At 37.3% G+C, this 15426-nt stretch overlaps 1 protein-coding gene across 1 annotated transcript in view; it reads right to left on the reverse strand.

Annotated features, from left to right (window-relative positions):
* LOC124615632 (activating signal cointegrator 1) overlaps positions 1-15426 on the reverse strand; it is a 115696-nt gene that overhangs the window by 12341 nt on the left and 87929 nt on the right. Inside the window, exons 9-10 of the mRNA XM_047143640.1 lie at positions 10713-10891; positions 9156-9277 (exon numbers count right to left, since the gene is read on the reverse strand). Coding sequence (XP_046999596.1) covers positions 9156-9277; positions 10713-10891 — 301 coding nt within the window. The remainder of the gene's footprint in view (positions 1-9155; positions 9278-10712; positions 10892-15426) is intronic.

The raw sequence follows: 15426 nt of genomic DNA on the forward strand, positions 1-15426 counted from the left end.
CAATAGAATGTTGCTCAAATATTTATTTTTATTTATTTATTTGTATGCACTGATGTGCTGGTCCTCTACTATTATATTTCCTACATTTTCTCACTGGTCTTGTCTTTTGAAAAACTACTTTCAGTCTCCACTAGATATACAGATAAATAAGTGGCACGACAATGGGCACCCACGTGGGAACCTTTTACATCAACCTGTTTATGGAGAGGAGACCTTTGTGGCTATTTGAGAACAAAGATCACTCGTCTGGTTCAAGTTCATTCCTCATTCCTCAATCACATTAACACCTTCTCTCCTAACTGTCTCATCTTGTTCTTCTCATCCTAGTAAACCACCTTCCTGAAGGTTGAACTCCGCATTTCCTATGACTCCATAAAAATCTCTGTCCATATGTATCCCACTAACAATCTACAGTACATCCGTTTATGCAGCTGTCACCACTTCCATATTAATGAATCTATCCCACACAATATGGCCACCCATATTCTGCACAATATTCACACATATCTCTAATCCTCTGACCACTCCATCAACAATTTGCAGAACCCCTTCATCACACTGAAGAGGAACAACTTAAGTAGATCATCAGCCAGGGCTTTGACACCTATCAATGTGTTGAGAGATGATGAAAATCCTGTACACAGTCCTTCCCACCTCTCTCTAAGTGATATTCCACTGCCCAATCAATCTGTGAAATATCGTGGTCCATCCTTACAACACACCTATTCGGAACTCCTTGCTGTATTGGTTTAAACCCACTGGAAGACCCAGGTGCAAGACGTATCCTATGCACCAAATTTAACCTAGAGTCCCATCACAGGCATATATTACCCTATTAGATGGACAACGACTACACTTGTATGTGTGCATTGTTTTGAAAAAGGATATCATCTGAAAGTTCAGGCTGTCTAGAGTTCCCGTAAAATCTAGGATGACAAGGCCCTTGTGTAATACACATTTTGACATGCGCATGCACGCGCGCGCGAGCGCACACACACACACACACACACACGCTGGGTGTGTCGGGTACATTAGGTGATGAAATGTTGTCTTTGATGGAAAAATTTATAGGTCACACCATTTTATGGAATACACAATTTATGAACTACCTTGGTAACAGTTGGACTTATGACGATGAAACCTGATAGGAATGTTTGGCCACTTGTTAATTCCAGTTAAAATCAATATTTTAGTTGCAATAGGGTACACAGTACTGATAAATATCTTGAATGATATCAATTTGCTACACTGGCTGTTACTGCTAGGATTAAACCATTCTTTTATTTCATATTGTTCACTACTAAGTAGTTCCAACTTTATAGTCACTCTCATGTGTCTGCAAAGCATATCAGACACAACTTAAGTAAAATACAGGCCACAAAGTAAACATTAGTTGTTTAGCCAACAATAAAAAGAGAATTTACAGAGTATAGTTAAATGCACACACTCCAGTTAGTGTGCTTGTCTATGTCATATAATTACATAAGTAAAGCATGTTTGGCCTGACATACAATAAATTAAATGTTATTTTACTTTCCCTTCTTTGTCTGATCATGCAGTTATTTTACCATTATGATTTTTAAGATAAGATAAAAACAAGTGTGAGCTTCAATACTGATTTGGTGTACAGGTTGCTATACAGTTCTATATCGATTTTTACACATGTTTATGAAAAACTAATCAAGTGCTTGAATTATTATTTGTGATAGCGCACAGGCCTTGATTTCTTTCTTTCTGTTTACCTCTCCAGAAAGTAACTGGATGTTTTTCTTACTGTTAAGGAGAGAAGGCAGAACACTTCTGAGAACATTCACACATATATAACATAATTTACTGATTTTAGTGAGACTTGTCACATTCGTATGAATAATAAGATGCCTCTAGTGTAACATAGCACTCTACACAGCATTTACCAAACAAAGTGGCGATCGCCACCACAGAAGTATTATTTAAGTAATGAGTTAGTGCAGTATGCTGTTTGGAAGTTTGTTTTCTTTCTGTGCATGTAATATGGAATTTGCACATAGAGCATCTTTAAGCCAGGCACAACATCTGCCGCACATGCTGGTGGGCAGTCTACTCTGTGTCATGGGATCCTGCCCTCACGATATAGCGTGTACCACCAAAGAAGGACGTCAACGACAATCACGATGATGTCACAGATATCTGGGGAATCAGAGTTCATTCTGTTAGCTGTCTTTCGAGAGAAAATGAACATCAATTACTATCAGACAGAATTGTATTGAGCACATTCAATGATACAGCTGTTTTGTCAAAGTACCGTATCAGATATTCAACTACTGTAATGAATAAATCAATATATTCATATTAACAAACATGGCTTCATTTATTGGAAAGTTGACAATTGGCAAAAGACCTTTTTAACTTCCAGCACAGAAGTTGCAGAAGGAGAAGTAGTCTGCATTAAGAAAAACACACATATTTATTCTGACATTTCAGTTCAAATATTAGAGGTCAGAATTGTTAATTGTTGACTGCCACGTGAGTTAAATATAACTCACATGAGGTGTTCTCTTCGGGCCACGTAAAGTAAATGCAACTCACGGACATTTTTCCATCTAAAGCTCTGTGGTGCAGTTGTAACTCACAGGAGCGTGCCGTGACTCGGTGTTATAGTAGGTTATGGCCCCAGTAACAAATCATGTTCGTGGTCTACAGTTTTCAAGAGCTCAAGAGTAGTTATTGACATTTGAATTCGTGAGTTATATATCGCTCACATGGCTCAGTCATATTGGACTTTTCTTCTTTTTATTATTTATTTATTATTTAGTGTGAAATATTACTTACACAGTAGATTGCAAATCACACACAGTTTTATTTACATTCTTCAACTCTAATTGCAACAACAATGAAACTGAAAAAATTGGGTCATTCCACTTTGTTTCTCTAACACCTGAATGCACTGTGCTTTATGAAAAAACACTCCTCGCAAAAATATGAGTCACAATTCTTACATTTCCACGTAGTTTGTTTGCATTTCTTGGCAGCTTGCTCTCGTCCAAATTCATTCTTCATTTTTTCATAGCACACTGTACACCTATGTCTGGTGCTCCCATGTTCACAAGTGCACACAATCTGCAGGTAACACGGTGGCTTTGGTGAGAGATGGCTCAAACTCATCGGCTTCTTCTGCCCTAATTTAGTAATCCATTCATAAGGCTCGTAACAACGGAAGGGGCAAGAGGAACATCAGGATTCACATTCTTCCCACAGTAAACTTTCATATTCCAGGTGTAGCCACTCTTCAGACAAAGTTTGACCAATTTAATTCCAAATTTATGGCACTTATTCTTTATATACCGAGTGAAACTTAGTCTTCCTCGAAATGGCACAAGAGTTTCGTCAATGCAAACTTTTTTCTCCGGCACAACTGCACTTTGAAATCGATGCAGTAATTTATCAATAAGAGGTTGAATTTTTAATAATCTGTTTCCCGGTGGGCACTGATTGTTATCGGGAAAATGCCACATACATAAAAGCAGTTCAAGACGATTGCGTGACAACATTTTTTTACATTGTTGTGATAGAGCATATTTCTTGACCAATAATCTGGAATCCTCAGTTTTACATTTAGTGACATCCATAACAAAAATCCTAAAAATTGTTCTATTTCAGTTTTCCTGACATTAGTCCACTTTTTCAGTCGTGAATTAACAATTACTGAATGACTTTCTAAGACTTATTTTGCACACAAATTAGTTTGTTGAGTCACATATTCTAAAATTTCATCAGTTACAAAATATTTGAAGAAATCATATGGTGTCTTGCCTTTGAGAGTTAGTGCAGCAGAAACATTTACACCAAAACTGGAATGAATAAATGTAAAGTTTTTCATATTTTTACCCGTAACTGGCCCCCAGACAATCTCATTAGAATTTGTTTAAGTGTGTCATCTTCATCTTCAGAACTTTCTGATATTACACTTACTACAATTGAACCTGAATCAACCGCTGTAGTTACGGCAGTAACGGGGTTAGACGTGCTTTGTTGCCTGGTTTTTACATCTGTGAAATCTGGTTCTTTGACTGAATGTAGACAAAAACTCTTCTTCCTACCTTAACTGATGTGATTCCATCAACAGAACTTCCAGTTTCGCTTCCAGTCTCCTCTGGTAAAAATTTGTCTGAGCTATCACCAAATAAAGACACAGAATCTTCACCACTTATGTCCATAACTTCATCCAAAAGCTGCTGTACATGCCTTTGTTCATCTTCATAACTTCTACGAGACTTTTTCTTCTGGCACAATATCACTTTGTTACGGAGCAAACAACACTGAATAAAGGCTGTAGCAACAATGCAGGAAAGCAATAATGGAACTGTACACAAATAGTGCTGTGGAATGCAAAGCTGACAGGAGTACAAACCTAAAATTATTACTGACATAGCAAATGACACACCTGATACCTTTACTCTGGGGCCATGTGAATCATATGTAACTCACACAAAAAATTTAAAAAAGGTACTCAAATGCCATATTTTCACTTTATTTGAACTTAACAAGTTTACTTGGAGCAAACTAAAGCAAGATATTGAAAAAAAGTAAATGGCCCCAAGGGGTCGGTAACCCAACTATACCATGGCAGCCAATGTGTTAACAGAGACTGGAAATTATCATGGAGTATACCTAACATAACATATCATAATGTATGATGAAAACAAAACATCTTGGTGACCTAGTGCAGAACCGGAACATTTCTGTGCTGGAAAGCTGGCAAGAATTTTATGAGAAAAAGAAATTAACAGTTTTTGTCATAAGAACTCTCAGTAAATGCCGTGGTTGTCCTTAGTGACAAAGGTCAACAGCCAAAATTACAAAGCAGTCAAAATCAATCCAATGGCACTGCAATTGAAGAATTTTTAGAAGATACGAGTAGTTGATGAGCAATTATTAAATCTTTTGACTACAATTACGATGAAGAAGAATTTTTAATAGTCAACAAGTTGGAAGATTTTCGTCCCCGACATCAGAGGGCTTAAATTGTGACATCAGTCACAGATGATTTCACAGCAGCTATCAACTTGATAGCATTGTCTTCAGTTTCTTTTCAGCCACACAGTACCTCGTGTTGGTCACGATTTTCTGTCGGCATCACAGCCTGATGGGTGCCACATGATATTTGGTGAGCTATATTCATTTCTCACTGAAGTACTTTTGTCGTTGGTTGTACTGGTAGTGCTGTCTTTTGGAGTAAACCGCAAGTGATTTGACAATCAAGGTTTGTGAGTGCAATATGGTATCGTAGTCAGCACTGTTCAAGTAATAAGTCAAGTTTAATTACAATCATATTATTTTAGTTATTTTATGCCTAGTGGTTATGAGAGTAATGGAGGTGAATGAAGCAGAGTGGCTTAAAACTTTTAGTGTGCAGTTAAGTACCAATATAAAGGAAGGGAGTGTAGATCTGAAAAGGAGCTAAGAACTTGATTAGACAATACCCATGTTAGTACAAAAGCTAAGTGGGATAAAGTCATAGCTATTATAAAGAGTACATGTACATAACTTAAAGTTCAAATTAAAAAATGGTATTTCACATAACCAATACCAACCTTGAGCAATATACTGAAGAATCTCGTCAAGGAAACAGCGATAATTAACAATTTGTGAAATGCAGAATACAGTATGGTAAATACTGTAGAGAAGATACATTCTCAAATACTTAAATTTATTGATCCTGCCACATGACTATTAAGTACCGATTTTTTAGAATTAGATGTTGAGCTAACACAAACCTCAGACACAAATGTCAGTCTCCATATTTTGAAACAAGATACAGAATTTTTTCTGTTCCAACTTCTCAGCTTTGGAGTGGTGTAATGGTGCTTCCTTTCACTGAAGGTTCAACCCAATGAGGAGTTGGCTAATAACAAACCTCTTTCTGCAGAATGGTAACTAATGGGCCTATTTGTGAAAGGTGATTTTGATGTAAGTTTGTAACTGAATTGGTGGAACATGTATGACAGAATTTTGTCAACAGTTTTGTAGAGATTGTGTAGATTGACTTTTTGTGTCACTTTAGAGGGTATGTATAGTACTTTTGGTATTAATTTACACGACCTATCTCATATTTTCGTTAGATTTAGTACAAAATACTTGATGTTAACATTTATGAAAGTGGTTACTTATGTAGAGGACAGAGACAGGGTTATAATGATTTCAAATATTTTGGAAAATTAATGAAACAACATGGTAGGTTTCAAGTCAAATGCAGACAACCTTGTGCATATATTAAACAAACTGAGGAGTGTGAGTTACTTAGGGTATCGTAAATGTTGTCTTGGGGTGCTCTTTTCGACATCACAGGCACACAGGACTGAATAGTTAAGTATCAGTAGCCTGATGCCCACTAGGCACTGAGTTGTCTGCTATATTTTTTCAGATTTAGATTTTCATATAGCAGTCTCTTACCCTTTCACCACCTTCTTTAAAACGATAACTTCTTTTTGATTATCCTGTACCTTACTAGTAAATAATAAACAGGGCTATAGGGAGAAAGATTATGAGCAATAGGTTGTCTGCTTTTGATGAGAACATGACTAAGACACAAACTGATCATCATCATTTAACAGTTCCAGTTTCCCAGGTACTGGTAATGAGTTTCTTCCACTTTGTCCTGTCCAAATACACCTGTTCACAGAGATCATCATCCACTGTCCATCCTCTGGCCACTAGATCAGCCTTAATCAAGTCCAACCATAATCAGGTTTGAGGTCTTTTCCCATCCACCTGTCTTTCCAAATTTTGACTGTTCTAGTTGGCTCCATTCCCATCACATGCCCGTACCATCAAAGTCTAGATGCGCCAATTCGATCTAATAGGGATGTTTTTATTCCGATTTCCTCACCTCCGCATTTCTTAACTTGTCCATCTTGGTCTTCTGGATGGTGAATCTGAGAAATTTCATCTCTGATGCTTGCAGCCTTGATGATTATCTTTTTGTAAGAGTACATGTTTCAATAACCTAGGTCAATATTGGTATGAAATAGCTCTTAAACATCATCAGTTTGGCCAGTTTTGGAATCAAGTCAACCCATAAAAGTGATCTTACTTGTTGGTAGAATTCATATGCTTTTTGCTCTCTGCTGGTGATTTCATTTCTGACCAAATTATCACTGGAGAGTTTGCTGGTCTCCCATCGGGCACCTCCCCAGGTGGCGGGTAGGAGAATGCTCTCCAGATATGGTGGGTACTGGGGAAATAAAATACCTGGGGTGGACCAAAACAAGCAGCTGCTACCTTTTAGTATGATATTGGCTTATCAAGGGCTGAGGGAGTTAACCCTGAAAGAAAATCCTCAATTACGTTAGGCCTAGCAATCCAGAAAAAGAGCTTATTTGTAGTTGCTTTCAAGACACACTAACAGGCTTAAAAACCTATGTATGGGTAAAACTGTAATGCAGTAAGTATGTGTAACTTGTGACATTAGGTTACATTCGTACTTGGATTTGTTACAATAGACACAAAGGAAAAGTAATAAGAAATGATACATTGACAACATACTGCTGCATTACTGATAATAGGCGAATAATTTGCCACACAGAAATCAGCAGACACTGGCCAGGAGGTAAGCTAAGAAACGGAAATGAATAATTTTGTACGAGTATTACTGGCCGTTAGTACTGTCACATTTGACAGGGAAAAGAAAGGAAATATACCCTTATCTATAAATTGTGTACATAACATACTAACATCCAGTTAAGATTGCTTGGAGTGCATTCAGAGTTACAGCAGCACATAGGTACGTAATGAGTGATTATGTACAGAGGAAGCACAGAAAAACTCTGAGAAACCAGGTATGGATTCAAAATACAATAAGAGTATGTTACTTTAGAACATTTGAAGGAAAAGAAAAGACAGAGTTATAGGTAATATTTAACAGGATATTGTACCCTAATCACCAACAGTACCTGCACTTTGACAGCTGCCACCCTGCCCAATTAGTATCAGCTAGTTGTGTGCTGCTACCTCATGCCCTAGTCTGGGAAATCGCATGCCCAGCCATCTGCCACCTGTCCCCTCTACCTGCATCCTTAGCTAGCCCACAGACAGCTCCCCACTCTCCCACATGCCACTAAACTCTTCCCCCCAACCCCCTCCTTGCCTCCCGCCTCACTCCATCCTTCACCCCACCCCACCCTGCACCACCACCTCGCCCCAGTGCAATCACCATGGGCCAGGAAAGAGCTGACAGTCAACTGAGCACAATGTAGGCAACAGGTGTGTGTGTGTGTGTGTGTGTGTGTGGGTGGGCAAAAAGAAGTAAAGGGAAAATTATTTACATCTGAAGACACGGTCACTGCAGAAAGTTAAATGGCTGCTTAGGGAGAATCTATCTGCAGAAACAGATGCTTGACAGTTATTGCAGAAGCAGGATACCATTGGTTTCAAAGTTTCTTCCACAGCACAAAGTAGATGAGCCTACCTGATGAAGTAACACCTCATGCCTGAACTATATATGAGCATAAGCCTCTGAACCCTGCCCCCCCCCCCCCCCCAATATTTATATTTTTTGTATTGTCATCCTGGGGGTATGCCTCTAATGCTAAATCCACTAGTGTAGTTAAATATTTTGTTGATGGTATCATCCTTTTCTGTATGCTGTAATTATCATCTTTAATTTTGCTAAATCTATATTTATTTTACTGATATCTGGCCATCATGCTTTGCTTCTCCTCAGTTTCAAAACTACCATTAAATATTTGTGACATTCCTCAAAAATACTGCCAACAGTTGCTGGCACTTGCAAATAATGTAATAGTTATAACATTCTGAAGAAGGGCACTGAGTACCAGAAACCAGTTAACAAATTAAATTTATTTTATGCAACTGGTTGCTGAATGTTTCGATATATACAACTACAGATGCTGAAGATAGATAAAATACTAGATTTACACAATACTGCACTGTACTAACAGTATTAGTTGCCACAGAAAACCATCTTCTTGTCACACTATTGCCACGGCTGTATTTTAACAAATGACTACATGCTCTGATACATGTGATTTTGAAATCAATCATATGAAGAAGGGGAGGGGAAACAGTTTTTTTTATTTTTGGGGGTGGGGAGCACCAACAGAAAGAATGTCTAATGTTAAAAACAGGCCTACACCTAAGAAGAAAAATAGCAAACTTACCTCCCTTAAGAACTTCATACATATTTTCAACTTCTTTTATATCTTCTTGGAGTGGCGGTTTAGCTGTTGCAGCTACCCACAGACGGCCTCTGTGTGCAGTATACCACATTCGACCTTCATGCCTATGCAAAATGGAGTACATATACTTAAAAAAACTCAAAAACTCTAAAGAGAATAGTTCCTGACTAACACAACAATCAGTATGGTGATACTGGTTAGAAAATGTCATGCATATATTTAAAAAAAAATTCAGTGCGATGTATAGCCCAGTGCAGTGAAGACTCTCCTGAGTTTGAAGAACAAAAGAGCTGTTTTCATTGCATTATATGCCTCTAGATAAAAGCAGAAGATTCTCAGCATTCTCGACTAAGGCAGCCTTATTTAACAGATAGCAATGTATTTCTTGTTCCCTCTAACTAAGAAATGTTTTTGCTAGTTAAATATATAGGCTACATAAATCACAAGGCTCTTCTTCACATCTTCTCCATACCTCTATTCAGTCTAATCTTGTACAATTCACATGCTGAAAACAGTCACATAAACTGTATAAGAGAGTTTCCTAATTATTCTTTTTTGCATACACTCCATATTTCATCTGAGTAGTTCTGATGATTTTCAGAGTGTCAGGTGCTGTATGTACTGTAAATGATCACATCTGTCATTCCAAATTGTCACTGCAAGAAATTAAATGGACATGACCAGCAGCTGTGGTGCCCAGAAAAAAACCATTTCAGATTTACATCTACTTCTATATATTTTAATCAAGGCATGTGTGCAGTTCTGGTAAAACATTTCTATTGATCATTCTCAGGTCTGCAACAATTTTCCCAATGTAAAACCTATGTACAAATAATAATAAATATAAATATAGCTCTGAGATTAAATTCCAGAGATCATACCATATTGTTGGGTGATCACTGATTTACCATCTGCTCAAAGGATGGCACTATTTACGGATCTGCGAATGGGGGAAAGGGAGGGAGTAGTTGTTCAGTATACTGCTCCCCAACTATTACAGTCAGAGTGCTACTTCTCTTCAAATCACTCTTTAGCTGACCACATAAGTAAGAGTGAATTCTATTCCAGTCCAACCACAACACAAAAATTCTTAACAGTAATGTGGATTGAATATGTGTAATCTGTGTGGCAGCCATTTTCTGGCATTTCATCTATAAAGGCATACATAATTAACAGTATCAACTAAAAAATAGTTCCATTGTATATTTATCAATACCATTGTCTTTGCAAGTCCTTGCCTTAAAGGAGAACATTTCCAGTAACACTCAATTACAAATAGTAATATGTTACTCATGGCTATATTCCTTCACCTGACAGTGTATGCAAACATAACTTTTTAAATCAACAAGCCTGGAACTCTAATGAGGCGTGTCTGATATTCACAGGTGAAGACCATAACCTCAAGTTAGGTGTGACTGATTATACAGAAAATTAACTTATGAACTGCATGAGTCACTATTCTGTATTTGTACTGTAGCACTGATGCAACATGATATAGCTTAGAAAGTAATACATTCAAACAGGAAAAATATGACTTACTGTTTGATGCCTGCTACAAGTAATGATGCCCATGGCTGATGCATGCTTAGACAGTAACCATCATCCGACATTTCCAATAATTCTCTGTCTTGTACTCTATGGATATTTTGCCTTATGTCATCTTCCTGATTACTTCTCTGTATATAATTTTCAGCGCCTGGGATGGCAACTTCCTGATACTGAAAAAATATGCAGTTCTTTCTAAAGGCTAATATTGACAAAAGGAAGTTAAGTTTCTTAGTACAAGAAATCAAGCAAAATTACTAAATCAACCTTGACTTGCACTACTTATCAGCTAGTATCTCTGTCCCTAATTTATGTCATTTACCTCCCTTTATCACCACCCCTCTCCAATTTTCTAACTACACTCTCATTGTCTGATGGCTTCAGTTTTAGATAGACTAGTGATTAATTAAATTAACTTTACTTATAAATTTACTAAAATAACTTCCATTTTTGTCCTGAAGTAAAGACAACATCCAAATTCAGATGGCATGATGGTATTGGTTTATTCTGTTATAGATAGTAAAATTATTTGTTAGGTGATACTTCATGACAGAATAGAGGTCTCCAATTTCATATCTTAGCATCACTCGTGAAATGGCTGCTATTGCTAATGTGCTGCAATAAAGTATCAGGTTGCTGCAGTGATTACTAGACCTCGGACTTTTAAGTTCTAAAAATCTTAAATCAGATACCTAAAATGGGTCCTATCACTTACAAAAATAGGTTATAAAAACCAGAAAATAGGTGACCAAAATCTGACATTTTATTGTCTAGAAAGATAAACAGATTGACAAAAATCCACATTATATTATTGTCCATGTCCGTAATTACAGTCACAGTAAATAACTAATACTTTCTCCAGATTTTCTATTGAGAAACTGCATCTCTTGTCTGTTAATGGCACCTTATATGCCGAGAATGAGCATTCCACGTCAACAGATGTCACCGGAGCATATTTAAATGACGCAATGGGACCGCACACTCAGATTATGTTGATTTACCTGATAAGATGTCAGCCACTGTACAGAGGGTGGTGAGTCCTGCTTTTTTTATATATAAAAAAAAGCACTGTCTTTAGTTTCTCACTAACTTTCATACCAATAGAACCAAGAACCAAGTGGATTTTTTCTGTCACCTCGTCTATCAATCACAGTTGCATGTAGACAGGTTTCCCTGAACACTCTAGAGCTTTAATAATAGGGACCAAAAATGCATAATCAGATTTTATGTATGCAATGTCAGTGGAAATTGTTGGGTCCTTTAGAAGATCTTTAGCTGAAGTAATGCTCACTGTCTCCTCCTGCAATTTAAGAACAATGTTCTTAATGTCTTCCACATGCTCACTGTAATATTTCACGGCCTCTAGCCCCATTCCCCAGCAAGTTAGTATGGGTGCTGGTGGAAATGGTACTTTGGGAAGTTCCCCTCGAAATAACTTGATTCTTGTAGGTGTTTTAATAAAAACCTTTTTGATGGCTGAAACTAGCTTAATTACATGTGCAAATTTGAGATGTATCGTCTCAGCTATACGATTCATGCCATGGAGCATGGCTGGGTAAAATACTTTCAACAATTTAACAGCAGCAATTATGTATGCGGCTGCATCAGTGCACATTACAAGTACTTTATTTTCATCTAGACTGTTGGGGAATTTAATTTGAGGGTTCTATTAACAAAGTGAGCAACTGTATCAGATGAGGTACAGAGCGAGTGTCAGGATCTACCTTTCCAACAATCAAATTAGCCACATATTGACCTTGTCTGTTAGTTGTCTCATCGACAGAGATCTACATATGAACCACCTATATCTTCCCTTACCCTGCTCAATGTATTTTAATATAAAGTATTTAAATAGTTCTTTGTCAGTGTGTATTCTGATGGAATGCAGCAGTGACAGTATTTCTCTAGAAAACTTTTGAACTGGCTATTTTCAACTGCATTGAATGGTATGTTTGTTGCAACAATGGCTCAACACACGTCTAGATGAAATTCAATTTGTTTGCTAATTTTGGTTTAGTTACAAATGTTTGTTTCAAGTTTGATTTATTTTTTAAAATTTGCCTGGTGTTAAGATCCACTTAGCAAAAGTAAAGTACATTAAGGTTTTAGAAACAATATTCTTGCATTCGCATGTGTCTGGTCCAAGTTAACTCAGGAAAAACAGTGACATCACTGTTCTCTGAGTGAGCGCAGCAGATAAAAGGTTAACATTTTACTTATGTTTTTGTTGCACACATCGCAGTAAATAACTTTTCTGTCTGTAGAGAAATGGAAAAAATTCTTGTAACCACTGAAAAATCGGAGATAATTTGGAGCTGGCTACTTTTGGCATGCTGGACTTTCCACAAATAGACTGTCGCTGTGAAATATTTCACCACATCCAAGCATCACGCTGACCGACTGAATGAAGAAAGAGCAGGTGTTCTAAACAGGCTGTTCCCGACAGGGCAGGAAGGTGCCAGAGGCAGATCACAAAGCTCCTCCATGCCCTGCAGGCCCATCTGACAGTTCACAGCAAGTGACAATGCTCTGCGGAGCAGGGCGGGCTCTAACAGCCTGGCATATGCTGTCGTTGTCTGCCTCACGATTGGTGTTCACACATGCAAACAAACCAGTTATCATTCAATTACTGTTTTATAAGTAATCAGGAAGATCAGAAGAGTAGTTTTAGTCATACAAATTTTGACTGGATTTTTAAAAATCAGATACAGCCAGGTTCTAACATGAGATTTGGTATTTTTAAAAATGAGGTTCAGTTAAGTTCTAACATGACATTAGGTATTTTAGGTACTACAAAATTACAATTTTTGATAAAATATTTGCATAATTATTATCTGAGAAGACCACGAGAGAATGTTAAGTCACATAAAATTTTATTTAATTGGATTTTTAAGATTTGGATACAATCAGGTACAAACCTGAAATTAGGTATTTCTAGGTGCTATAATCATATATTGGGATAATTTGTGTATGTACAACTTTTATTGCCTTTATTTAAAGAGGAACAAAATAGGTTTTTAGCTAAAACCCGAGGTCTAGTGACTACATACAGCAGAAGATTCATTCGGACAAGCATAATTCAGTCAGTGAAATGTTGAGCCCTTCTCACAGACAGGTTGACTGACACCAACCACAGCACACAAACATGAATGGGCAGCCTGCAACCTTTAACCGAGGGACACCTGGCACATTGTTGCAACCCAGTTCTCACACAAGATATATGGCAACTTAGATTAAATTTTAATTAGACTACAGATGGGAAGAGAAACATAGATGTTTGACAATGTCTGGAAGTCCAATCACTACTGATAAAAGATACAAAAGGTGATACAAACATTTGCGATGAATGTTTGGTTGTAATTTACCAACAGAAACCAAGAATTATGACTCGAAGTGAAAAGAGGTCCGAAAAATATTTTCATCATTTTCACTGCAGTACGTACTTCTCCCTAAATCTTCTGCTTTGTTCCCCAATGGGACATCCTTTTTTCCCCCTGATATCATGTCTCCCACCTTGTCATTTCAATCATAGTATTATTACTTGACTACTGTCAGTCAAATTATTCTGAATACCATTGTTGCCATGACCATTGGCACCATCCTGTACTAAGGCATCTTGATGTACGTGTGTCTTTATTTTTCTAACCTCATATCTTTATTACATCATTATTCATTACTCTCCATCTGTACAATTAAAGTCTCAAACCTTGATTCCGTGTGATCAGTTCCTCAACATACATACAGTTTCCTATTTACTAGCCTACTTCCTGGGTGACTCACCCTACTTTTTTCCATCTCCTGCTCCATTGTTAATTACTCTCTCATAATCCGTGATTCTAGAAACTAAGATTTACTGTTTGTTGATGGGTTAATGTACTGACTGTAACACTACGATCATCATGTCATTCAAGAACTACTATTTTATTTATAGTTGCTCAATTCGCGGCAAACAAATAAGGTGTGGTACTACACATAATTCTTCAAATGTATGATTTGGATGGGGTGTCTGAACAAGTGAAGTATCAAGAGATTCCTCTGGAAAGTTCTGAATTATAGCACTATGTTTCATTTCATTCATTGGAAACAAATTTCTTTTCACTTTTAAGGATATCCTTGCAAGCAGTCAACATACAGCTCACTTCTGGCAGCTGTGACACTGTTGGTCTTCCGGAACATTCAGAGCATTAGCACTTCATGCCGATGGCTGCGATTCTCAGATGTTGATTAACAATACCTTGGTAGACTGCATGGTTTTTTTTTTTTTTTTTTTTGTTTTTTTTTTTTTAAGAAGTGTGAAGTGCAAGAGTTTATTATGAGTGTCCAAGAACGAAAGTTGGACTGCCGCCCTGTGTGCGAAGAAAAGTTAAGGCTGTGGAAGGAACAGTTTACATATTCTTATTCTTTTTCCTTTATCCCATATCTTGGAATATTAATTATTGCATTTGGCAATGTTAATGGAAGAGAGTGGCCAGATGGCCTTCCTGTCACTGCCCCTTTCTCTCCCGAATGGGATTTGTGTACCCTATCAGTCTGATCTTGCGTTATCCCGTGTGAAAGTGTGGGAATATTTCCTAAATTTTCGTGAATTGTTTAACTGATGCAGGATGTGTGTACCAGTCTAGTATTCACCTAGTTGGATATGGAAAACCACATCCAGGCTGGCCAGTACACTGGCTGCCAGTGTTATATATAATTGTGAATAAGTACT

The sequence above is a fragment of the Schistocerca americana genome, chromosome 5 (genome assembly GCF_021461395.2).
Source record: "Schistocerca americana isolate TAMUIC-IGC-003095 chromosome 5, iqSchAmer2.1, whole genome shotgun sequence".
Taxonomy (NCBI): domain Eukaryota; kingdom Metazoa; phylum Arthropoda; class Insecta; order Orthoptera; family Acrididae; genus Schistocerca; species Schistocerca americana.